A 26,166-nucleotide genomic window follows, 5' to 3' on the forward strand; every position below is an offset into this window, starting at 1 on the left:
CAAGGGCAGGTGACACCCCAGTCCACGCTCATCAGTTGACGACCACCCATGTCACCAGAGAAAAAGACTGGCACTCGGCACCCTACCCGGTAGTGCAGACACTTAGGTACCTGCTGAGCCGACCTTAGGGGCCGGGATTCCTCCTCAGGGTCGCTGGCACACTAACTTGCCCCAAGTATAGAACATACTCCTAATGAGGGAACTTCCAATGCTAACTTCCTGCCCTCGGAGGATATCATCACACTATCTGTGTGAAAAAATACAGCACTTTTCACTTCTCCTAAGTGTGTGACAACGAGGCAGACTTTTCCTTCTGGGAAGTATCACTTCTCTCGGCTCTGGGTCCCAGCCCGGGGGTGCGGGGCCAATGTCAGAAGCCACGTGAGTGGGGGCTTCCACAAGGAGAGGCCCCCGTTTCTGCCGTGGTCCTGGAGTACAGGTGAGGACAGAGCCACAGCGCCCACGACGAACACGTACCTTTGTCCTAAGCCCCCGAGGGTACCACTGCGTTGCCTCCCCGAAGTTCACGGATACAATTGCCAGGAAAAAAGAAAAGGAAGGCGTGGAGGCGGGTGGGAGGGATCTCAGCAGAATGGCTACCTTCAGAGTGCCCGCAGCTGGCTTGTGGGTGCAGGGAGTATTCATCATTCACAGCGCTCTCGTTCGGTACATCTTTGAAAATAAGATTATAATAACAAACAAAAGAAGCCGAGGATTTGAAATGTGGATGTAAGAACACAGCTTTTCATCTAGAGAAGCTCTAGAAGGGAGGTCTGGAATTTTTGTAGTCCTTCCAGTCCTGCCTTTGTACAGACAGCCCTGGAAGTGTGCCCTGCCCAGACGCAGAAGCCGCCACAATCTCCCCCACGGAGCTGTTAAAGCCTCGGGCTGTTCTCCGAGGAGGGCACACGTCCAACCCTCAGGCAGCCTGGGAGTCCGCAGCTGACCGGATGCAGACAGGGGAAGCGATTTATTTCCTCAACAGATTTTCCAAGGGGTTAAACCAGATTAGCTGTCTGTCTGCTCCCGAACGTAGGACGAACTTCTCGGAGGAGCCCCGCTCCACCCGCCAGGGTGCAGCGGTGCGGTGCGGTGCAGCCCAGAGAGCGCCCCCTGGCCTCCCCAACCCAGCACTGATGTGCAGTGTCCCAGAAAATGCCGTTTCCCTAAGGCTGTGGGGACTGCCATGAGCTGCGCACAGCTGCCCCCGCCCGTGCTGGGCGGACTTCCACTGCCCCCTGAAACTACTGCTGGTGCACACAAGGGTCCCTGGAGCTCAGGGTGCCAGAGCGGAGCGAGAACTTGGAACCAGAACCCGAAGGCGAGGCAGTCCCACGGCATCGCGGCACTTAGGTTTACTGGCCCGATGGTGTTGGGACAGCGAGGACCCGGGGCTGAGCAGAGGAGGAGCAGGGTGGCGAGGGCAGGAAGGGTCCCATCCACCTCGGTGGCTCGTGTGCCCTCCTGCCAAAGGACCTCACAATGCTCACCTCCCAGCTCACCTCCCAAGGAGCAGCTGTGCTGTCTGCCTCTGGGTTATCTCAGCCCTAAGTGTCAACCCTGGTTCGCGGAGCCCCAGCTGTGTCCCAGGCAATGAGGTGTGACACCACCACTCACAAGCGCGCGTGAAGCAGCTGTGATTTGTTAACTGCAACAACCTTGCTGGGGAGAAACACCCGACCCTAAGGGCCGAACAGCTGCAGAAGCCGCGGGGAATACCGGCGGTAAGTGTATAGAAAGAGAGAGAGGTAAATGGAAGGAGCAGAGGCATGGATGACACGCCATTTATAAAACTGACACGTGAATAACGGGAGTCAGGTACCACTTTCCAAAAGACTGAATGTTTGGTCCAACAAAGTCGTTTTGAATAAAACTGTCTAACTCCCAGACGTGGTGGATTTTAGGGGGTGATGCAGAAGCCGTGAGCCAAGAAGAGGACCCCCCCCACACTGCTCCGGGTTTGGTGGGAAGGTGTGTGGGCACTTCCCCACCAGGGGTTCCGCACCAGCGTCCCTCCCCAGCCGCTCTGCTCTGCTGAAGCACATCTGTTTTCCCCAGGTCACCCAGGGCTTCGACCTGGGGAAATCCTGAACTCAATTCCACCCTCGCGCTTCTCAGCTTCTCAGCACAGTTTGGCCGAACGGACTCCTCCGTCTTCTGGCAACACTTTGCCGCCCCGGTTTCAGACACACCTCACTCTCAGGGGCTCGCAGACCCTGCCCAGCGTCTGTCGCTGGTCCTCCCTTCCCGGGGGAGCCACCAGCGGAGAGAACCTCCACCAGCCTTCCTCAGACTCTACCCCGTCGGCACCCGGTCCCACAAAAAGAGAAACAAGAGTGCCAACCCCAAACCATGGCCATCCAAGGGGGTCCGAGTCTAGGCTCACTGGGACCCTTTTAGACGGCTCCGCCGTGGGGGATCGCATCAGAACCGTGAATTTAAACACCATCTTCGACCCGGCCTCGGGTTCACCTGGGGAACTCCTAAATACTTTACTAGAGAGTTATGTCCATTGGCCTGGGAAGGAACAAGGAATTGACATTTTTTAAGCTTCCCAAGACTCCGAATTACAGCTAACTGAGCTACGTATGTACTACGGACCCCCAAACCGACTCGCCCTCACCTCTTTTCTGAGCTAACTCGTGCCTGCCACCCCACTCGCAATTCCATCAGGGATGTGACGGAGGCATCTCAAAATGACTCCGTCCACAACAGCCTTCTTGAATGTGTCGTGCTAGAGTCCCTGAGACACTGGAGTGAGCTTCCTGTGGCAGCCGTACCAAATTACCGCCGGCTGGGTTTACAGCAACAGAAGTACGTTTTTACACAGTCAGGGGCCAGAAGCGGAAAGACGACATTGGCCGGGCCATCCCGCCCGTCAGAGGCACCGAGGGGGAGCCCTTCCTGCCTCTTCCAGACCCTGGGCGCCCCGGGCTGCTAGGAAGGTGGCGGCTCCGGCCTGCGGCCCCAACTCCACTCTGCCCCCGTCTCTGCACGGCCTTCTCTCTGTTGTCTGCTCCTCTCCTCCTTTGAGTAAGGACTTGTCACTGCAGGTAGGGGCCACCCGGGTCAGGGTCTGTAACTTAATTACATCTACAAGGACTCCTTTTCCGAATAAAGTCGTATCTGTAGGTTCCAGGAGCTGGGACATGCACACACATTCTGGGGCCACCATTCAATCCACAAGTACGGTCGACTTTTAATAACGAAAATGATATCATATCACTCTTCCGATTGGAATGCTCCAATGACTTCCATTGCAAGTGCTAGAGCTAGGACGTAATGTTAAACTCCTTGCTCTGGAACTCTATAGGAGGTGCTTCCAATTACCTCTTCGACCAAGTTCCCGCCAGTATGCCCCTCACAGCTGCGCTCTGGATGTACGGGCCTCTGTCTGCTCTTCAGAAAGCCCGAGCTCCTGCCTCAGGGCCTTTGCACTTCCTGTTCCCCAGCTTTAAAGCCTTCTCCACCAGTCTGCATTCAGGTCTCTGACCAGTATCACTGCCTCAAGAGAAGCCTTCCAGATCCCCCTCTCTAAAGTAGCCCCATCCTCTCCAGGTCACCTTGAAGCCCACTAGCCTAAGTCAGTTTCCCGGACCCCCAAACCCGTCTTATTTACCTAGGCGCTGCCTGCTGCCCCAGCTGCGGGAGAGGCAGGGCCTGGTTTGCGTGTCTGTGCCGTGTGCGCAGGAGCCTAGAAGCACTGCAGTGCCTGCAGGGCGATGCACATCTGCGACTGCAGGAATCAGCGGGGTGACTGCTTCAGGAGGCCGCTGAGATGGAGGGCAGTGTTGGTGGAAGGAAAGGTGAACTGTGACAGCTCTATGGGGGCTGGGGCCGCCCCCGGGACCCCTCCACGCCCTACGCCGAGCATGGCTGGGGCTTCAGGAACTCAGGTGACACGGGATGGGGACGGCGGCCGCTGTCGTTCACAAGGACTGGGCCACATCCCGCCCACGCAGAGGGGAGGGAGGGCTGGCCCGGCAGTGGCTTCTCCTGCCACCCTGACCCAGACCCAGCGGGCAGCCCACACACATTTAGGAAGTCCAGGCCCCCGTGTCCTTGTCCTGACTTCTGGAGACAGGTAACGACAGGCATCCCAGCGTGAGGACATGAGAAGGAAAGAGAAGCATGTGTTTCAGGGGGTCCCGCTCCACGGAAAGCGGTGTACTGGCAACAGGAGGCCAACAGAGAGAACGCTGTACTTCAGAAGGAAATGGAAACTACGAACTCGTATATCCACACGGATCCCAGTCAGTGCGCAGTGTGTGGGAACCCCCCGAAACTCCACCCAGCCCCCTAACTTCCCTTCATACACAGCCCCCCACCCCTGCACAGACAGAGAGCCCCCAGTCTAGGAACTGGGCCGGCCAAAAAGTTCATCACGTTTTTCCTGTACCGTGGCGCTAGCAGCGCCCAGCTGTCTTTAACTTCACTGAAACAATTGTGTTAGGTTGCATGCTGACAGCTGTCATGTCAGCGTGCATTAAAAAAAAAATCATCAAAATTGGTGAGTTTTTGTGCAGCCATTTTAATACTGATGATGGAAGATACATAACATTTTCAGAGAACTACGCTTTATTATTTCAAGAAAAGTAAAAATGTAACTGAAACCCCCAAAAAGGTTTGTGCAGTGTATGGAGAAGGTGCTGTGACTGATCGAACATGTCAAAAATGCTTTGTGAAGTTTTTTGGGACCATTGATATTTTGGCCAAATAACTCTTTGCTGGGGGGCTGACTTACGCATTGAAAGATGTTGAGCAGCGCCCCTGGCCTCCACCCACTAGGAGCAATAGTGGGAGAGAGCCGACATCCTCAAAATATCCAAATCAGTAAAGTTGTTGGTGAAGACGAAAACTGTGTCCTTTATTTTACGGAGAAAACTAAATGGACTTTTTGGCCACCCCAGTTTACCGAGCCTGAATTCTCTCACTGAGCCCAGTCCTCCACTCCCGACGGATCCCGGGGCGGTACTGCAGCCCCTCTGAACCAGTACGCTGGCCCCTCACACCAGCCCCCGGCCTGCGTCCTACCGCTTGGAGCGGGGCTCCCCCCCCCGAGTGGCCTTGGAGCAATCCCAGGCTCTTGCTGCCTCACCGCCAACATTCCGGTGGACACCAGGAGCCACCGACTTCGGAAGGATCCCCAGTGTATTCCTTGGTCTCTGTCATCGCTGCAGGTTACAGGTGAGGATTGTCTCGTACCCCTCTGTATACAGGCGGCCCTCCTCCCCTGGCCATCCCCCAGGCCACCATTGCTGACAGCCAAGGGCTGCATTCACACCCCTCAGGTCGACTCTGGTGCCCATAGGCCCAGGCTCACTGCTTACTCAGGGTGGGTCCCAGAGAACCAGGACGGTCTCAGAACATTCCCTGCCCTTCACACCTGCAGGGTGTCACACTCGCTGCTCCCTTTCACCTTTTCTGCCTGTCCCCAAACCCCTCTGTCCCCAGAGGGGGTGTCTCCGCATGTGCTCACCAGCACTTGACACTTGACACCCTCACACGCACACATAGGACCCCTTCTCCCCTTCCTGTCCCTACCAGAGGCTGGCAAAGCACACATTTCTCTTCCTTGTCACCCCAGAAGCCAGCTCTGACTGATGGGATGAGTGGAAACCTGCTGGCAGGAAGCCAGTTTGGGGTGTCTTGTTTTCCCTGCCTTTGTCATAAACACCTGGTCTGCAGCCAAGCAGCCTCCCTGCGATGCTGAGGGGCTGATGTAGGGATGAAGGAGCCAAGGGAAGGGGCACCAGCCAGGGAGAACCACCAGGGTCTGGTCACAGGGACAGCTACACGAATGCCAGCCACTGCTCACAGCCAGGCTTTGTGATGTGAGAAGAAAGATGGACAAAAGCATGCACACACGCACACATGCACACACATGCACACACATGCACACCCATGCGCGCACGCACATCAATTTAAGCCACTGAAGCCGAAAGCAATCGTAACTGGCTCAGTCACCTGTATTACAGTGACCAGTCTGCAAGGTGCTCTAAGCCGTGCTTGACCCCTGGGACTCTCTCCTACTCATCGCTGACTCCGGGACCCAGCACAGGGACCTGCGTGGGGCACGCTGACGAAGGCCAGGGCGCCTGACTGCACCACCCACGGGGACAGCAGCCCTGAGAGGCTGCTACAGGTAGATGGAGCCAGACCTGGCCTCTATTTTCGACAATTTTCCAGAACACCACCTCTTTGTGAGCGATGGACAGGGGGACCTACTTAAGAGGTTAACAATACATACGCAAAGTGTTACCAAATGTCCACCATGGGGAAATTAGTTCATATGATAAGAAAATAACTTTCAAAGCCACTTCCTTTTACCAGGGACATCTAACTACTTCCACGTCTGCTTTGTCTTTCAATGATGATGAACTTGGAATATAGTGAGTCTGCTAAATTTAAGCTAATCACTAGGTCAGAAGTGAGGCTGGGCCTCCTGACCACGCCTGAGGGTCCAGCAGGAAGACTTGCAATTATGCCTCGTTACTCACCTGCCCACCTGGCGATAAACCAGCCCAGAGTTGCCCATGGCAACACCAACACTGCACAATTGCTACTTCTTGTAAGTGTTTCCACACCTTTTCAAAACTATCCATGTTTCAAAAATGTGATATTTTACCAGAGGAGTGTATTTCCAATTTATTCAAATGTTACCAAAAATGTTTAACTCTTCAAACAGTAACATATGGTTTTCTCTCCCAGCCGCCTCCCACACACTTGGCAGGGGAGTTCCAGCCTTTCTGTTCAGAGAATTCTCAACTCCGATCTTTCTGGATGCGAAGCTTACGTCCCCTTTGCTACCCTCGTTGGAAGCAGGAGACTATCGAAGTAACAGCAGTCATCTCTTGAAGTGCTCAATTTTTAATCAGTCTCTTTTTCATTCATCCCTCTACCCCAGCTTCGCAGCTGCCTGCAGTAAGAAGGGAGGGGAGGAGCACCTCAGAGGGTCTCCATCCGGGCTTCCAACCGGGAGCACCTGTACACAGGGCTGGCATTCAGTACCAGCTGTCAGGAAGGAGTTTTCAGAATAAAAGTCGGGAGTATACACTAAAATCAAAACCAAGCAAACATACAAATACCCCAGGGCCAAGTTCATGAGGTGACTGATAGCCTCAAATCTGTTAAAACAAAAACACGGAACAGCTCAAAGAGCTTTGATTCTTTCCCCAGGATATTAATGAGAAGATCAAGTATTCGACACAAACACAGACTATTCAGTACTTCGTCAGACATCAGGAGGAAGCTGGGTGGTGAAAACGAAGGTATCTCTTACGAGAGAAATGGGTTCCCTGGGCAACGTCAGTGTGGGAAGTCAGCCCCTCTCAAATCCCGTCCCCCGAAACGGGAGCGCGCATTGGCTGGGCTGCCCCGACACAGGCGTTTGTACCAGGCACTAAGATGCTGCAGGTTCTTCAAAGAGACAGCGGGCCAGACTCAGGCTCCCCTTATTTTACGGAAAACACAGATGTAGAAACAAAGAGAGAACATTTTTTAAAAACGCCAAGCAGTGTGTTTAAATTAGAGGCCCAACAAGTGGTTAAAATGCTCTGTGTCAGAAAGAAAGGCAGGCAAGCGCAGTGTGAAATCAGTGCTCCCCTCCCTTCGATTCCGGGCCGGGAGTGGGGTCCCCTGAGTGAGAAACGCCAGTCCGGCACTTTCAGCTCTTCTCCGGGTCCATCAGGACCAGACCTAACTGTAGACCCAGAATCCTGGGTAAAGATGCACTCAGGTGCAATAAAAAACCCAAGCAAACCCCAAAAAGCCAACCAAACAAAAAAGACCACTGAAGACTTCGGTCAGAGAAAACTAATCATTAGGCTTATGTTTTCTTTGCCCAAACAGTGAGCGGCATCACTTGTTTGGGGGGCAGTTACCCCAAACAACAAGGACAAAGAGGAGGCAGCAGGGAAAGAGGAAGACCACATGTGAGCCGGAGTGACTCCACAGAAGCCCCAGGCACGAGTCTAGCTGAGCGGGGCTGTTGAGGACGGGGCACTGTGGGCATCACTCTTTCATGGGGTGGCCAGGAGTCGGGGCGACTCAACGGCACATGATGCACACACACTCAGGTGGCAGAAGAAACGAAGCTACCACTTGTGTGGACACACCCGACCCCAAAGAGCAAAACGTAGGAAGGCAGCCGCTTGGTAGAATGATGTGAATTCCTCCCTCTCTGAAAATAGTGCTTTCTGGCATAAACCACTTTCTGGAGCGTGGCTCAACTTAGTCCTGGAGCCCGTGGAGGCAGAGCTGGTGTATTCAGCTTGCCGGTGCCTGCCCAGCTGAATCCCACAGTCCTGCAGCTGTGCCAGGGGCACCTGTGCCACAGGTGGCTCGGCCAGAGGGGCCCTGGGGGATGCTCCGCCCCTCCTGGAGGACGCTCCGCAGCCCATCTGTCAGCACCTGGCCCAGCTGCTGCAGAGCGGAGGTTCCGCAGGGCCCATCCTGTGTTACAAAGGGAAACCTTCAAGCTTCTGCTTCATTTCCTGAGCTGATCGTTGCTTTCCCCACCCCCCTATTTTGAAAAGTGATCAGAAAGACAGAGAGATTTTCTTCTTTTCCTAATCCACGTCTTTGTGTGACTGCTTAGGGCAGGCACCCCACAGAGTAGGGGGAAGCAGAGGCACCCAGGGTCCCCCCACTTTTAAGCATCTCAAATGCGAGGCTTATTTGGCTTTGTTTTACCATTTAGGACATGCAAGCTAACGGGGTGAATGTTCAAACCCGTATTTACTAACTTTTAAAATCGAAGTCATGTTTAAATAACACAATGGCCCTGGCTGGCGTGGCTCAGTGGATTGAGCTCTGGCCTGCGAACCAAGGGGTTGCTGGTTTGATTCCCAGTCAGGGAACATGCTTGGGTTGCAGGCACATGAGAGAAAACCACACATCGACATTTCTTTCTCTCTCTGCCCTTCCCCTCTGTCTAAAAATAAATAAATACATAAGTAAATAAATAAGTATATCTTCAGAAATATACATAAATAAATAAATAACACCACAAAAAGAAATGCACCACGGGAAAGGGTCCTGCTTCCAGTCTACTGGGCGGGGGGGTGGGCAACCCCCTTCTTCCCACAGCCTAGACACATCCTGCCAGGCATGAATGTCTGTACTTTTATGATGAATAGTAATGAGAAAGTAGAACACTCAGCATTCCGACTGCACGTCCCTTTCCTGCCCCACGGCCACTGGGAATTCCTGCCCCGAAAGGCCTTGAACGTGGAGTCTCTCAGCCCGAGAAACAGAACCACTTGAAGCATGAAGTGCGTGTCGTGCCCCTCAAACGACTGACCTGGATTTATCTTTAATCCAGAGGTCCCCAGACATCGTTACTAATCAATGAACTGCACAGAAAAAGCGGAGCTCCTACTGTGTACGTTTCATGCAGGTGAGGACCCCGTCCCTGGTCAGACCTGGGGACACGCACCCGTCAGCCGGGTCCCGCGGAACGCTTGGCAATTCAGTGCCAAACACAAATTTTAATTTGAAAGGGCTGAGAGGCTTGCTGGAAAGGAGCGAGGCGGAACGCTGAGAGAAGGGCAGAAACGCTGCTGAAGGACGTGGGTGAGTTTTTAAAACTCTTCATGTTTCCAATTCTCCTTACAGTCTCACCTCGCGGAGAAAACGGAGGTGAGCAGAAGAAAACCCACAAGAACGCTCCAGCAGGACCCGGCCCCTCTCTCTCTGTCCCTGGGGCCAGCTTCCCACCTGGGCATGAGGTCCTGGCCTGGCTCACCTGCCCAGGGACACAGCCCAGCACATCTGCCGTCTTTCCACGAACACTGATACTCCACCCTCTGCAATATAAACAAACTAACCCTCCGGACCCTCCCCTCCCCGGACAGACCTGCCCAGTTACCTGTTCCTCTGTGTTCCAGCACTTTTAGGGGTGCAGGTGGCTTCATTGCCCTCACATGCTCCGTGCGCTGTCGATCCACCCCCCATCCCACCCGGCCCTGCCCACCAAGGCGACCCCGCTGGGAAGGGTTTGCCTAAAAGACCAACAGGTTGGACCAGAGAACCACTTACACTGAAACATTCCTCTTTTGGAGTTGGGCCGAGGGTAGAGGCCTTGAAGACCAGTGAGGGTTATAATACGTCCCCTTAACTCAGTAAAGACACAATTACTTCTTTCGACTTCAAGTGCTCTGTGGGGACACAACGGTCACTTCACACTCAGAGGTCTCGGCGGGCCGCAGCGCCGAGAACCACCACCAGACATCCGACTTAAGAGACCAAACTGATTTTCGTTCAGCTGTTCATTGAACAGTTCAAAGAAAGCGTAAGTACAGGACCGTCAGCGACAGAGAAGTTTCCAAGTGGCCCTAATCGGAGACACTCCATAGAGTTAGTCACCGCATGCAGGACACCGAGTGGCCATAGCTAATGCCCGCCCTCCAACCTGGCTGACTCTCACCTCGGGCCTCCCGGACAGTCCAGCGCGCGGGGCTGAGCCCCACAGGGCTCTGCCCAACTGCTTCTGCTTAAACCAGGCCGCACTCTGGCCTCCGACTCCACGTCTCTACGGCTGGGATCTCTACAGTGCTCTCCTCACGTGACTGGGTTTTTTTTTTAACCCTCACCCAAGGACAACTTTTTTCCCCATTGCTTTGAGAGAGAGGCGGGGAAAGAGAAGCATCGATCAGTTGGCCTTACGTGCCCGAACCTGGGATCTTACTAAGCACCTGGACCGGAGATGAAACCTGTAACCTAGGTACGTGCCCTGATCGGGAATCAAACCTGCATCCTACTGGTTACAGGATGACGCTCCAACCAACTGAGCCACACCGGCCGGGGCTCCACAGGACTGTTTCAACAACCAGAGGAAGTAACAGAGCAGCAGCCGGAAAATTGAAAACATTCTTACTGCCCGTATTTATTTCTCACTGTATCCTTCTTATCTGTTCGCTGCCGTTGCCAAACACCTGCCTTCACAGTTTCTCGAGCTCGGCAAAGACTCAGTCAACGAATCAATGGAACTACTGTGTTGTTGGGGACCTATGGCTGCTCCAACTCCTCCCCCCCCCCCCCCCCCCCCCCGCTGCACCAGCAGCTGAAACAGCTTTTCCGGGCGTCTGCCCCTGAGGAGGCCGGGTGCCACCTTCTTACTCCCGTGCTCCAGTATCCCCCCTTCCAAACCTTCTCCCCCAACCCCAAAGGGAAACGATCTCCCCCACGACAAAACATGGGAACTACCGAAACCTGTCTTCTTTTCAGACTGTCCCGAAACTCTGAGTAAATGTAATATTTCACAGGGTAGTATTCATCATTTTTGACAAATTAACACCCTGGCTTTATTATTCTTCTACAGAGGACGGTCAAATCAGACTCTGAATTCCATCTTACAACACTGGCCGTTGAAGGCATGTAATGAGGTCGAACAGTCTTGAATTCCTTAGGAAAACAACAGGTTTAACAGGCTATCGACCTTTCCCAAGGATATCAAGTCGCGCATAACACGACTTATTGTAATACGCTGACCTCCACGAAGATGTCCAGGGAAGAGCCCTATCGGAAACACTCTACTGGAGTTTTTGTCGTAAAACGTTCATTTTTAAACATACGTTTACTGGCTCATACATATCAGAAGGATGCAAATGACAAGTTCATCCACTACAGGTAGATGTCTAAAGGTCGCAGAATAAACATTATCGCCGTTAACTTCCTCCCCACCCCACTTCTCAAGGCTCCAGCTGTTCTTTTCACGATTCACTCATTGGTCATCAATCCAATTTTCATTGAAATGACCTACGGAATCAATCCAAAATGAAGAGAAGCCAGCCTGGCCTCTGTCAGGGCCAAGGAGGAAGCTCTGATAAAAAGCTACAGGTAGACAAGGTTTCAAAACATTTCCGAGAATTGAGCGTATGATCTCCTAGATCAGCCCTTTAAAGGAAGGCACAGTGTCAGAGGCCAGCAGCTCCCAAAAGCTCAGTTCCGAGAGCCGCACCGCAAAGGAAGCCGATGCGGAAGGCCAGCTGGAAGACACAGCAGAGATGCGGTCCCCAGGTCTTCTGTAAGGGGCCCAGAGTCAGGAAAATCAGGGCATGGCCACAACCTCCAGAATCAGCAGAGGGACAGCAGGGGGGCCCAGTTAGGAGAAGGGCAGAGAAGCCGTGTCGAGTGCGCGACCGCACCACGTGGTCAGCAAGTAGCAGTGATTACTGCAACCCCTGAGCCAGAGCCCTCTGTGAGGTCCATGCAGCAGCAAGCAGGGGGCAGCCCAGCGCCGGCACAGCGTCCACGCTGCACCTCCACAGGGACGGCAGGCAGTTAAAAAATATGAAACCCAGTAGTGGTAAGATTATGGAAGAAACAGACCTGTGAGGCCTCACTCCAGGAACTGACCTTACCTTCCTACCGATTACAATCACTAACAAAACATTCTCCTCGATGCGATCAGGAAATTCGGTCGTTTGCACATGTCAAGACTTAGCTTCAAATGACAGCTGCTATTTTTAGGGGAAAAAAGTACAAAAACAGGGCAACTGTGTCCATGTAACAGTGATTTTGTGCAGAGCATATCGTGAAAAGAAATGAACTCACATAGCAGCCTCCGGGGGAGTAGAGGACACTCCCCAGGCCAAGTGGACAGAGCTAAGGGATGCACGCTAAGACTCTCTTCCGCCAAAGGTCACATCCCACTTAGCAGAACACGTGGCAATGCCTTCCGTGCCCAACATGCACACGGCCCCAGGTGGAAGCAGAGTGTGAAGGGTACACCCATCACGGGGTTTCAGGAGGTGGCTTTCAGGTCCAGGGCCAGCTTGAGCTGCGAGTCCTCTGCAGGGACAAGGACAGTGGTTCCCTCTGCCCGAACCAAAAGGGGCCAAACTAGGAGACAGTCGGTCACTGAAGTTTCTGGGTGACTCCACCTCTGCATTTAATGGGACACAGAGGCACAGCTGCTGGAGAAAAGGTGGAACCTACCAGTATGAATGAGACTAGACCGGAAGGAGCCGAAGGTGGGAGGATGGGGAGAGGCCGAGGACACAGCTCGATGCCAACCTCCTCCCTGCATTCCCCAGACACCCCGCCTTTGAAAACATGCAGCAAAGCTGACAGATGTGGGGGGGTGACTTCACTGCACTCTTAAGACTCCAGGAGAGTGGCTTTCAAAACCATCATGTACGCAAGCAGAGGGGAATTCAATTAACCCCACGGTGAGCTCGCCTCCTGCGCACTCTCTTCCAGGGACTGGGGCACAAGCCATAGGTAGTCTTGTCTGCTTTTGAGCTGGTTGCAGCTGGGCTTAAAAACCCATCATTAAGGAGCATCCCTGTGAGCTGGGACTAAATAAACTCAGGGCCTTGGTGCCGTGGTGCTCGCCCTTCTCACTACCAGCCGGACGAACGTCACACAGCCAGGAGTGGCACTCCCAGGAGGACACCCTGGTGTTGTCAGAACCCCACCACTGGGTGGCAAAGGGAAGCACCCTGATAACGGCCATCACGCTGCTAGAATTCTGGATTTCCGATACAGGCGCAAATAAAACAGACTGTGGATGCCATGTGACTCTGCGGGCCAGCGGCGGGGGTGGGGGGGTGGAGGGCACGGTGTTCATCAGGTTGGAAGCCAGGGTGATGCTATTAGAGGAATAATATTCAACCTACTCGGACTGTTAAGTAAGTCTCCGTAAACGCTGCACCTCTGCCTCCCCTTTGCTGCAAGGGCGCTATGTATCAATTTTCTAGTGCACTCTTATCGCTCTTAAGGGACACATGATCAAAGAGGGGGGACCTGGCGTGGAAGCAGGTGACAGATTAACCAGAGTGGGTCCTTAGAGGTTAGATGGCAGGTCTTTAAGAGACTAAAAATATCAGCCCTTCTTTGCTTTTCAAGCATCCATCTACCACAGGGCACTTACCGGTTTACCTCTCAGACCTGCCTCTGAGCTGTGTAAACACCTGGGCTAGAAGGACCACCTGTGCACGCCTGAGTTCAGGGCGCCCGAATACAGCAGCGAGAAGCAAGGGGCACTCTGCAAGTGTGGTCAAGGGTATGGTTTTAAATAAATCACATCTGATGAGGAGAAAGCAGAGTAAGATGATACATTTAAAGGTTCCCACAAAGTGGTACCTTTTCCTCAAAGCATTCACGGGTTTTCACACGAGGAGTTCTGCCACCCAGTTCCCTGGGCAGCAAGAATGCACTTGTAACATTTCATGCCCTGAGGCGAGCTTGGAGCTAGGGAGAGATTAACAGAAGCCAGTCATCCTTCATCTGAGTCCAGTGCGATAACAAATTGTCTTGAACAATTACAGAATGGGAAGAATTGTCTGTATAACATCTGTGTTTCTCCTAAAGACGGAAGCTTCATAAAGTTACAGTTTCGCCACTCAGGAACTGAGTTGTCGTCAGGAGTTTAGTATGTAAAAAAAAAAATATACTTAAAGCCCGTCAATAGTACAAACAGGGTCTGGGGAATGGCCATGCTCCTTAGAACTTTTCAAAACCACTTTGAAACGCTCATTTGTAACTGACCGACATACTCATGACAAGCAGCATTTATAACTACACCCTTCAAAGCTGATTCACTGTCGTAGGGCTGGATCCCTGAGAATCTGGGGTGAGGCACCCAGCTCCCAGAGCCTCCCTCTCTGCCCGCTGGCGGTTCCCGCCTGTGTCCCTGCCCCGCACACATCTGGAAGAGCTGACACCCCTGTGAAGGGCAGCAGCTTGGTGACTCGCCCAGGCCTCGCTCAGGGTTCGAGCTGCGGTACTGCTGGTGCGTCAGCCCAGGGCAGTCTCCCGCATCCCGCTGTGCCCCGGGGCCTGGGCCTTGGTGTTCCCGTTGACGTCCACCCCACACTCTGCTCAGGTCTTCCCCGTGGCCACCCGCCCCATCCCTGAGACTCAGCCTGCACATCCTGGCAGTCCGGCCCGGAGCCCTCTCTTCCCCAGAACAGGGCACCTTATGCTCCAGGACTGCGGCAGGCTCAGCCCTGCGGCCCGACGCCAGCTTTCCCGTCTCAGCCAGTCTGCAGGCCAGGCCACTTGCCACAGGGCAGGTTCAGGAACCTACCATGGCTCCCGACCACAGACAGAGTCAAGTGCAAACTCCACCTCCCACACTCGAGGCCCTCTGCTTCCACCTTCAAACCTCCTTATCAGCCACTTGCCAAACGGTGGCTCTCGGCTCTGGGAGGCCACCATCCTTGGGACCTTTGGCAGGTGAGGCTCGTTCCTCCTCCGGGTACCTGGGCTTCGTGTGTGCCCCTGAGCTGTGCTGCCCCACCACACCTTACCCATGTTGCTTGTTCGCCTCAAGCCACCTCCTCCATGAAGCTTCTCTGAGCTGACTTCAGCCCCTGGAAACCCGCAGCCGTCACCAGCGCCGCACACAGCTCAGCACTTAGGGGTCTGCACCCTACACGGCTCTCCTGGTTTAGAGGGTTCTATGGTTTAGCTCCATCTCCCAGCTGGGCTGTGTGGGCTTGCTGTCCCTTCGCAGTATTTTTTATGTGTCCCTGCTTGTGGGGCACAGAGTAGCAAGTGCTACTAAGCAAGTAAACACGGGAAAGACCGTACCACAGAACATTAGGAGAGGGTCCCATTCAGCCCTCCCATTGTGCGGAGGGGGCCCCTGAGCTCCAGAACAGCGGTTCACAACCAGCGGGACGTGAGAACGTTTGGAGCATGCAGGGCCTGACGCTTTCGTCAGGGGCACTGACCTCTCGTCACTCAGCTTGTCAAGTAAAAAATGACAACAGCCAACACAACAGCCATCCAGTGTGAACAAATCAAAGTTATACCCATTTTTGGTCAAATCAGCAAAAAGTACATTTTTGGGGGTGCCGCAAATTTTCGTAATTCGTTCGTGTGTGCCGTGAGAGGAAAAAGGTTGAAAATCACAGCTCTAGAGAAATTACCAAAGCGTTTTTGTGACAGTGACTTGCCCAAGGGAACGCAGGCCTCCTGGTCCCCAGATCCACGCATCACACCACCCACCCCCAACACCTTCCACCTAAGCCCTCCCGGGTTTGTTTTCGAAAACTCCCCCAAGGACACTTCCAAGCAACGTTTGCTTAGTCTAGCAGGGGTGTCCAACCTTTCTGCGTTCACTGGGCCACACATTAAATACACAAACACTAATGAAAACCAATGAGCAACAGAAAGGTTTTAAGTAAACTAATGATTTCGTGTTGGGCCAAATCTGTAGCCATCCTGGGCTGTGGGTTGGACACCCCTGAGGGGTGATTCAGTAATACCTGGAAGTACACATTCTCCCCCCAAAGAATGCACGATTCTCACTTTTCACGCAGTTGGGCTGTATTTTTTTTAAATACCAATTCAGTCTGATACCACTGATGACAATTGTGCTGAGCAGCTCCATCTCGGGGCTGGGGAGGGAAATGCCATCCCTGCCCACGGTGACGGGGGACACTGCTCCGAGGTGCTCCTGCACTCGGCTGGCCCTGTGTGGAGGCTGGGACACCCAGGAGGGACAGGCCAGGACACCACCCCCCCACCAGCCCTGGGTCACAGGACAGGCTCGCCAGGGCGGGACCCCCAGCACCGGCCGGGCTCTGAGTGAACCGGAGAGGAGACCCAACGTGTACGCGATGACGTCCACTGTGACTTTGTGGCCTCACTCAGCCACCTTCACCGAGAGCGGCGGGCGCTCAGCCGAGCTGCCGAAGAAGGGATGCAGGTTTAGGTTCTGTTTCACAAATTATTAACAGAAGTGTGCAGGTCTGGGGGTGACTGGAAACTTGTTCCTTTCTATTTCTGTCAGTTCCAGTTTTAAACACAAGGGCATTGCAGAGGCAGGAGTGAGTGTAAGACTGCTGTCCACACACAGAGACCTCCTGTGACCTGTGACCAGGGCTCCTCCGAGCCCTCCCACCAGCAGCATCTGTGCCCCCAGTCCAGACAAGGGGCTGCGTGGCTGCAGTGGCCCACGTCATAGCCCTGGGGGCCACGTGGGGCGTGACGGGGGGTGCTGTACGGGCCCAGAACTTCTCAGGGCGGCGTCTGACACAGAGCAGTCTGTCTGGTTCTTTAATTACCTTAATCCACCCAACCACAGTGTTTAAATAATTGAGTGCCTTGGTAACCTCTGTTCAAGCGCTTAAAGAATTCTAGCTCCAAGAACGGTAGTTACGAGACTGTTTTAACCTTTTAATTCTGGTTTGCGACATTCACATTCCCTCTGGTTATTCACAACCTGAGGTGAATAAAAAATACAGCATTTGAGCAGAGGAAAAACTTAGACCATCACGGACAGGCAAGGAGCCAGGGTATTCAATTGGCATTGTCTGTAATGCACGGGAACTCAGCAAGCTGGAACACACACAGAAGGAAAGGAAATCAGGTTGTTTTCAGAATCGTGTGGTAATTTTCCCATCTGTCACAAACTGGGTCTTTATTTGAAGATAAGAGCTTCCTAAAATACTTAGATTTCTTGTGGGGGAAAAATCACGTTTTTCTTATTTACTCCCTAGAAATAGCAATGACCCAGATTGACCGAGTTTGCTGTAGCTTTCATGTTGGCTGCTCCTAAAAATGTATTGTAGATTTTTACTTATTACTGTTCTTTGGACTCCATATGATACACATTTTATATTGAACTATATCAGATACTAAATTTCCTATTGTTAAATTTATGAACATGTGAGGCAAACCCTCCTGCCTCCCTTTCTGCCCCCCCCACCTCGTTTTCCACAGAGCCTTACATAATATTCAATTAGAAAACAATATTACAGTTTAGATGCTCTTTCTTGGCCTGCAGGTTGAAGGAGTTGAAGCTCCTGTTAAGTGAATACATTTAACGGCAACTGGCCCAGAAGATTCCCACGCTTGCCCTGGAATAGCTCTTCCCTCCGCTCCACTCCGGACTCTCTGTCTCCTCCCACCGAGTTCAGGCACCGCCCCCTACCGCCTAGGGCCTATGCAATCAGACAACTGGCCCATGAGGTCACTTGAAATCAGGGCACACCATGCAGGAAGAAGCGTGTCACCCTGTCAGTACGACCCTCACGACACCACAGGGGAGTGAGTGCCTCTGTCATGCAGACTCCGGACACCCAGGAGGGACCTCAAGTTCAACTGGCCCAAGGTCTCAGCTCACTTGAGACCCAGGACTCAAAACCTCTGCCTTCCCTGGCCTTTCCTCCATCTCCGTGCTGCCAGGGCCTCAGACCAAAACCACAGGGCCATTTTTTCTCATGTTTTTTATTTTAACTGATTGACCATAGAGAGAAACATTGATTTGTTGTCCCACTTATGTTCGCATTCATTGGTTGAGTCTAGTATGTGCCCTGACCAGGGATCGAACCCACAACCTTGGCTTGTCAGGACGACGCTCTAACCAACCGAGCTACCGGCCAGGGCCTTGGGGTCATTGTTGAGGACTGTTTCCTCACACCTCACATCCAATCCATCCACAAGTCCCACTGGTTCTTCCACCGACCTATCTGAAACCTGACGTCACGGCCTGCTCCATTACCCTGCTCTACGCCCTCAACAGGCCTGGTCTGGGCTATTGTACCAGCTCCCCTTTCAGGGCCTCTGCTGCCTCCCGTCCTCCAACGCCAGCCACAGTGAACCCATTAGAACACTCGGTCAGATGGTAGCAGCCCCTCGCTCAGACTCCCAGTGTTTCCCACTCACCCAGAGCAAAGCCAAGCACTTTGCAGTGGCCTCTAACACCCTCCACCCCTGCCCTTTCCTCCTCCTTCACCTCATGGCCCCCCTCTTTCTCAGCTCCAGCCACAGTGGCTTTCAGCTGCACCCCCAACACAGGGACTTTGTTCTACAACACAGCTCCCCCTCCTCCAGCTTCTCACTCAAATGCCAACTTCTCAGTAAAGCCTGTTGGGACTTCCTTATCAGAGACCACAATCCTGGACCCCTCCACACCCCCAGGCACCCACCCACTGAATGAGCACCCCTATCTCTTTGTCTCAGCATTTAACCCCAAACAACATCCTGCGCATTTCACTTGGTCATTGTGTTTAAGGTACCTCCCTCCCCTGCTGTCTCCCCTGCTAGACAGCCAGGAAAACAAGGTCCCTGAGGGCTGGGACAGTCACCCTGTGAACCTAATGCTCAGTAACCACTTGCTGGAGAGCACAGGCTTCGAGGCAAGTCTGCCTCAGCCATGTCGCCAATGCAAACAGTCGCCAATTAAAAGCCACAGTCCACGTGGAACACGACCCAATCTCCTTAATATAAGAACACACCCTGTTTTACAGGTTAAAGAAGGGAAATGGACCCTAGAAAGTAGGAGACAAGCCCTGTGGTCTGATTCACGCTCAGGGAGAGAAGCACACCATCCTTTCGGATGGCTCCCCCCAATGCCCCCATCACCTTTTTTCAACCTGACCTTGGTCAGGGCACAACCCTGCTCTGGCAGAGTGGCCAGCAACTCGGGGGACAAGGAATCCACTCAGAACAAACACGCAAAGTTGGAACGCAAACTGGGCCCCGGAGACAGAAGCGTCGAGGAAGTCAGGGAGATGCCCCCGGAGTGGCTGACCTTTCAATAGAGACTCACTCTTCGCCTCCCGCCAGGAGGAGGCAGTGTGAACAGGGCAGTCAGAGGAGACATCACGCCCTCCGGTATTTCATGGATTTGGCTACCCGCGGGATCGGATGACATCCCTGAGAACCAATTCCAGCACAGCACACTCCGACTATGCCAAAGAGGGCTCACAACCAAAACAGTGTCTCTGTCCCCAAAGGAGCCTGCAGCGAGATGACGACGCGTGAAGTCGCATAGTTACCCGTCCTAACAGCTGAGCACCAGCAAGTTCATGGGCTCCACCCTGCAGTCGGAGGGAGGGGCAGCACCACAAAGCAACTTGACCCCAAAGGCACAGATTTCCCACCAGGTCACTGGTACCTTCAAAGCTTGTATTCTTGACCAGCCTGGTAGTTATGCCATAAAAGTACATGCTTAATTTCTTTCCAGTTACAGTAAATTATAGTAGTAACAGTCTGTCCCAGGTGCCATACAATAGGCAGATAGCAGCAAATTGACAGTTTTGAAAAAAAAAGACCTTAAATGTAACTAAAGAACTGATGTTTTATAGACAGGTAGGGGCTTCCAGGGTAAACTGTAACCTACCCTGTTTGACCATTCCCAGACAATTATAATTCAAGGACATCAATTATTATTCTAAAACAATGACGTCCTACTCAGGCATATGAAATTGTTGGTTGTAACAGCAAAGACCTTAAACATCTGTTTCTTGTGCTTCTGTGTTTGTTTTTTCATTTGCGTTTCTACAACTAGAGTAAATACCTGAGTAGTTCTGGATGAGCATGCTAGGGAAGCCACACGAGGAACCACAGGACTGGGTGAATGAAACACAAGACATTCGTTTCCTCGCAGTCCCACAGGCTGGAAGTGCAAGACCAAGGCGTCGCAGGTCTGACTTCTTCAGCAGCCTCTCTCCTGGGCTCAGAGAGAGCGACCTCGTCAACTCACCTTTGTTACTCGCCCCAGCCCTTCCCAGTCTCGTTCTGAAGTCCTAATGTGAGGACTTCGACCCAGGAATTTGGGGGAGACACAAGCCAGCCCACAACTACCTCCTACGCGGCGTCACTATGCAAAGCTCACTCACGCTCCTCGCTCAGACACACCTGGATTCCACTCCAGGCCATGCCACGTCCCCCTTAGGGACCCAGGTAGGGAGGGAGCGGCTCAATCCAAACTCCAGAGCCAGTCTCTGCGGAGAGGGGACAACACTTCCACATCTCATTAGTTCTTTGTAACAAACAGCATGTGTCAACACGGCCTGGCACGGTAAAGTGTTCAACAGATGCTTGTTTCTTTAATATTTTACTTTTCTGATTTTTTCTGAAAGTGCTTCTTTTCATGACCTTTCCCTTATGTTTGTCTGTGGCTGTGCCTTTCCTTCTTTAACCTACTAGGGGCGTTGAAATCAGATCATTAAATTCATTACAATTATTAACGTAAAGGCTCACAGTTGAGACCAAAGGCTCTGGAGAGAATGCGGAGCGTGAACTTCAGGTCTCTCTCTGGCTGAGCGAGTTTGCCTGTTTGTTTTCAGTGGAATTTCTTTCCTTGTCGTCATTTTTGGTCCAGACATGGTATGTCCCACACGTTAGAGAAAAGGTCATACCAATGTGAAGTTCAGCTTTGTCACCATTGAAAAAAAACAGGCAGTGTCGTGCATCTGACCCAGAACTAGTGACGTCCCATAATAAGCAACCATTGTTTTGGAAGCGGTTGTGGGAAGAGGCGCTTGATTTAAATGGCGCACAGCACTTAGAAAGAAGCACAGGAAGTCTGAGAAGCTGAACAGGCTCACAGAAGGTTTTGCAAAAGGACATAAAGCCCTTAGCACTCCTCTCAGGGCCCCTTGCACCCACTGTTGTAAAGCAGGGTCAGGAAGCGTTTTCCGCAGAGGAAGAGACAGTATTTGAGGGTCTGCAGCCACACGGTCTCTGTCACGACCACTCGGCTCGGCCACTGTCGCTGGGGAGCAACCAGGAATGACCCAGAAGCAAATGTGGCTGTACAGACACCAGTGGGATTTTGCTACGGACCCTGAAATTTGATTTTCGTAACACTTGAATGTGACAGGAAATATTGTTTTTCTTTTGACACTTCCCCCACCCATTGGAAAACATAAAAACCGTTCTCAGCTGGGGCCGCACACACACAGGTGGTGGGCTGGATTCGGTCAGGAGCACAGTTCGCACACCCCATTCTAGGCAAAAGCTCAATAACTATTTGTTATTGGTGAGAACAGAGTTGTCTTATGAAAACCCGAGCCCTGGCTGGTGCGGCTCAGTGGACTGAGCGCCGGCCTGAGAACCAAGGAGTCACTGGTTCGATTCCCAGTCAGGGTACATGCCTGGGTTGTGGTCCAGGTCCCCAGTAGGGGGTACCCGAGGGGCAACCACACATTGATGTTTCTCTCCCTCTCTTTCTCCCTCCCTTCCCCTCTGTCTAAAAATAAATAAATCAAATCTTAAAAGAAAAAGAAAACAATGGGAAAACCACGGATCAATGCAGCATCCCCATTACCGCTTCCCGCCTTCAACGCCGTGGGAGCTCCCTACCTAAGTCAAAAGCCAGTGTAATACAAGCTACATCGAGTTCCTTTCTGAGCACCCGAAATACAAGTTTCAAAACGTCTCCTCATACACAGGAATAAGGCTGCACCATGTGTCCAAGTGACAGAAATAGCGACTGAGCTGTTTCGTGGACATTTACAAAGCAGCAAAAGGCAGCAGCGGCTTTCCATTCTTATTCAGACAAAAACTGTATTTTAACCACTCAGCCACCACCACGATGTAGCCCTGCTTAGGGGGGTGAACAAGGAAGCAAACAGACAGAAAACGGACAGGACAAACTGTTCTTAAGAATGAATGAGAGCACTTGAAATGTATGCAGCTACTAAAGGTAATTTTAAGAAAAAAACCTTTTTCTTACTTCCCAAGTGTCGCACATTATTTCCTTAATCCTTGAAAACCACCACAGTAGAAAAGGGAAGTGGGAAATGTCAGCCTCTCACGTCTTTTATTTTCACAAAGCGCTTCCCTCTGAGCAGGTAGAAGCGGGCTAAGCGTTCTCCCATGCTGTAGTCAGAAGGGGATGTTCAATTTTTGCTAGAAATAATTCAGCGCCCTTGGCAGAGCAAAGAATGACGAGAACATTGCTGAATTACCAACCTAAGACTTTGTCCAGACAGACCAAGAACACTTTACCCAGTTCCTTCCAGGGAGGGAAAAAAAAAATAGAAGCCTGTCCTTTTCAGGATGAGAAGCTTCGACATAATGTATTCATGCTCTTGTATATAGCGCGGAAGGCCACCGAGAACAGCGCCTTTGTAATGCCCACCGTGGCTACTCCGGACAAGGCAGAGGCTGACCACACTCACTGAATGGGTGACAATTACCTCTGTGACTCGCCATCAACAGAGCGAAAAAATGTCTCTCTCTCTCTCACACACACACACACACACACACACACGCAGCATGTCTAGTACCTACCCGAAAGAGAAGCATGAACCACGTTCCAATTCACTTGAGTTTCTGGTACTGTTCTGGTGTTTTTGATACTACATGGAACACGCAATGCTGTCAGCAACGGGTCAGTACAAAACCAACAGAAGAGTATGTTGATTGAGGATAGATTCTACATTCTGTTAGAATTCTATTTGAATTCGTAAACTCAATTCTATCCTATCAATAACAAAAATTCATTGCTTTGCTACTTTTACAAAGCAAGAGGCATCGTTTCATCCAGTTTATCCTGAAGTGCCCCTGGCCCTGACTTCCTGAAAGAACTCTTGTTTCCGCATGAATGCAGACCTTCTTAGGAACTACAGTGCAATCTGAATACCAATAATAAGCCAACCATCCCCACTTTTTTTTTTAAACAGGAACTGCAATTAAAAAAAAAAGAACAGAAGGAAGTCTGGGAAATAATCGTCTCTTCAAAATGTAAACCAGTGTTTTTGACACTTAATTAGGCACATATGGTGCTGATATTATACAGGAGCTGCGCAGAGGTGGGAAATCCCACCCAAGAACTTTTTCCATAACGTTGTTCTTTTTCCTGTTCTGTCTTTTAAAGTGGAAGTTAGAGAGCGCTAACAGTTATCATCATTCTTCACAATGTTCACCCACCACTGTGACCCCGTGGAGACCTCCTGGAGTCCAGGGAAACACTTCTGCGGAGAAGGATGATTCTCAATTTAGCACACGCATGCCCCAAGGAAAGGCTCGGTGACTCCTGAGTGACCTGAGGACCAGGCACAGGCCTCGGACTCCCCGGGACTGGTAGGACGAAAACTAAAGAGTAGTGTTGGAAAAGCTAAAAAGTGAGATAACAGGTTTGTCTTGTTTAGGGCTGCTTTTAAAAGGATCTCCATACAAACTTGACTTCCGCTAGTTTATTCAGGGTAAGCCCACTTCAGTGTAGTCATTCACACTCCCAGACTTCTGAATCATAGCACTCTTTACCAAATCATTACCCAAACTATCTGTTGGACTTAGACCAAAGCGACTGAAAACAAACCAACCCTGGGAAGTGGAAAGGAGTGGGGTGAAGGAAGAGTGGAAGTAACTGTTGATTCACCATGGGGGGGGGGAGGGGATGAGGTAAGAGCTCCCCGCGGGGAAGTCACCAGGCCCAGGTTCCAGGACCGCACAGGTAGCGATCCTAGTGCAAGCCGAGATGGACTGTTGGAGGACCTGCTGCCCTTCACAAAGAGCCGGGGCTGCGCTGGACGGTCTTTGAGACACTTTCCGGGGTCCACATACCAATTTACAAATCTCCACGCAGAGGTGGGTGCCTCTCTTAGCCGCGAGGAAAACCCAGCCTTCATTCATCTGGTCTAGCAGCACAGACGCGCAGCCTGGGGCGCCGCGCGGGCCTCCTGGGTTACCCCGGGACGCTCCTCCACTCGCGCACGTCCTGCGGGGTGACTAGCGCGAGGGAAGTGCGCTCCCAAGTTTAAGGGTGGCCTCGCACACCTAAAGTTGAAAAAACTGCTGAATCAGGGTGCCCCATTTTGCCAGGGGCACGGCATTCCCTCCCTCCCTCCCTCTCCTACTCTGAGAAGAAACCGGATCGGCCTGTGTGCTCAGAGGTCACCTGAAAGGAGCAGAGTGATGTCACCCGGTCCCCCCAAACCGCCCCAAAGGAAGGAAAGAGCTCCAAAGGAAAGGCGCCCTCCGGAAGGTGACCCTTGCACGCGCTATCGTGCGATTCCGCAGCCTGGGCCTGTGGGATGGGTCCGGAGGGAGGTGTGCGCGCTCGGAACACTGAGTTTCCAGCATCCCCGGGCCTCACCGCGCCGCGGCCAGGGCGGTGTCGATTCGAACCGGAGGGGATGGGTGTAGGGGACCCAGAAGAAAAGGCGCAGCCCAAGAAGCCCCTAGAGCCACCCAGGTCGGAGGCTTTAGTAAGAGACCACTTTCCAAGAGTTATGGGCAGCAACGGCCAAGTCACGTTCGGAGGCCAACTCACCGGCTTCCGGCTGCACGGAGCCCGCCCTTGGCGAGTCTCCCTGGGAGGGGCTGGTGGCCGGGTTGGAGTGGCCAGGGTGGCCGGGGTGGGGGTGGGCGGGTCGGAGGGGCTGGGGAGCGGGAATCCGAGTGGGCGCGGGGGCCGGGGGCATTGGGCTCCTACCGGTGGTGGACAGCACGGTGCTGGCGAAGAAGAGCGCGGAGGTGAAGTCCCAGTTCCAGTTGCCCGAGGCGTTACTGAGCACCGACACGCCGTAGTTGCTGGCCTCCAGCACCCGGCCCAGGAACTGCTCGAGCTGCGGTTCCGACAGGCACTCGTGCTCCTCCAGGAAGCGCCGCTTCAGCTTGCGCAGCTCCTGGCGCAGCAGGTCCTCGTAGGGCAGCTCCACCGACGAGAAGACCACGGCGCCGAAGACCAGGTAGAGCAGGTAGCCGAGCACCAGGAAACCGAAGCACCAGGCCGAGCGGTGCCGCTCCACCAGGCGCACGCACGAGCTGCCGGCCAGGGACTGCAGCATCTTCCCGCCGCCGGAGCCCGAGCCAGAGCCGGGCCGCGCCGCACGCCGCCCGGAGCGGCTCTGCGCGCCCGCCCCCCGCGCCCGCCCTCGGTCCCGGCCCCGCCCGCAGAGCCCGCGCCCGCCGCCAGCGATTGGCTCGTTCCGGGAGGTTTTCTTCTTTCTTTTCCTGCTTCCTTCGGCAAACAAAGCGGCGATGATGTGGCGCTGACGTGGTGCCGACTCAGGTAACCCGAGCGTCCCTGGAGACCGTGTGCAAACTTGCCGGGACCTCGCGGCAGGACAGGCGGCCCAGCCGTGGGCTCCGCCTGCTGCCGCCGTGCTCAGTAACCGAACCGGAGCGATCCGCGACGGAGTGTCAGAGCGTGTGCGTGTGTGTGCACGTGTGTGAATGTGAGAGTGTGAAATGTGCATGTGTGCCTGCGAGTGTGTGCGCGTGCGTCTGTGGGTTCGCCTATGTGCACGCGCACGTGTGGGAGAGTGTGTGTCTCTGTGTGCATGTCTGAGTGCCTGTGAGTGTCTATGTGCGCAAGAGTGTGTATGTGCACGTGTCTGCGTGAGTGTGCTAGTGTTCATCAGTGTCTCTGTGCACATGCGCGTGTGAGACTGTGAGAGCGTGTGCACGTGTCTGTGCGTGAATCTGTCAGTGTGTGCGTGTGTCTGTGTGCATGCACGGGTGCAC

General features: G+C 53.0%; 1 protein-coding gene across 1 annotated transcript in view; it reads right to left on the reverse strand.

Moving 5' to 3' along the window:
• Nucleotides 1-25,610, reverse strand: part of KCNK1 (potassium two pore domain channel subfamily K member 1) — a 38,902-nt gene extending 13,292 nt beyond the window's left edge. Inside the window, exon 1 of the mRNA XM_053912896.1 lies at nt 25,133-25,610. Within this exon, the coding sequence (XP_053768871.1) occupies nt 25,133-25,487 (355 nt within the window). The 5' untranslated portion in view covers nt 25,488-25,610. The remainder of the gene's footprint in view (nt 1-25,132) is intronic.
• Nucleotides 25,611-26,166: the final 556 nt, after the last annotated feature.

This window comes from Desmodus rotundus, chromosome 10, assembly GCF_022682495.2.
Source record: "Desmodus rotundus isolate HL8 chromosome 10, HLdesRot8A.1, whole genome shotgun sequence".
Classification (NCBI taxonomy): Eukaryota; Metazoa; Chordata; class Mammalia; order Chiroptera; family Phyllostomidae; genus Desmodus; species Desmodus rotundus.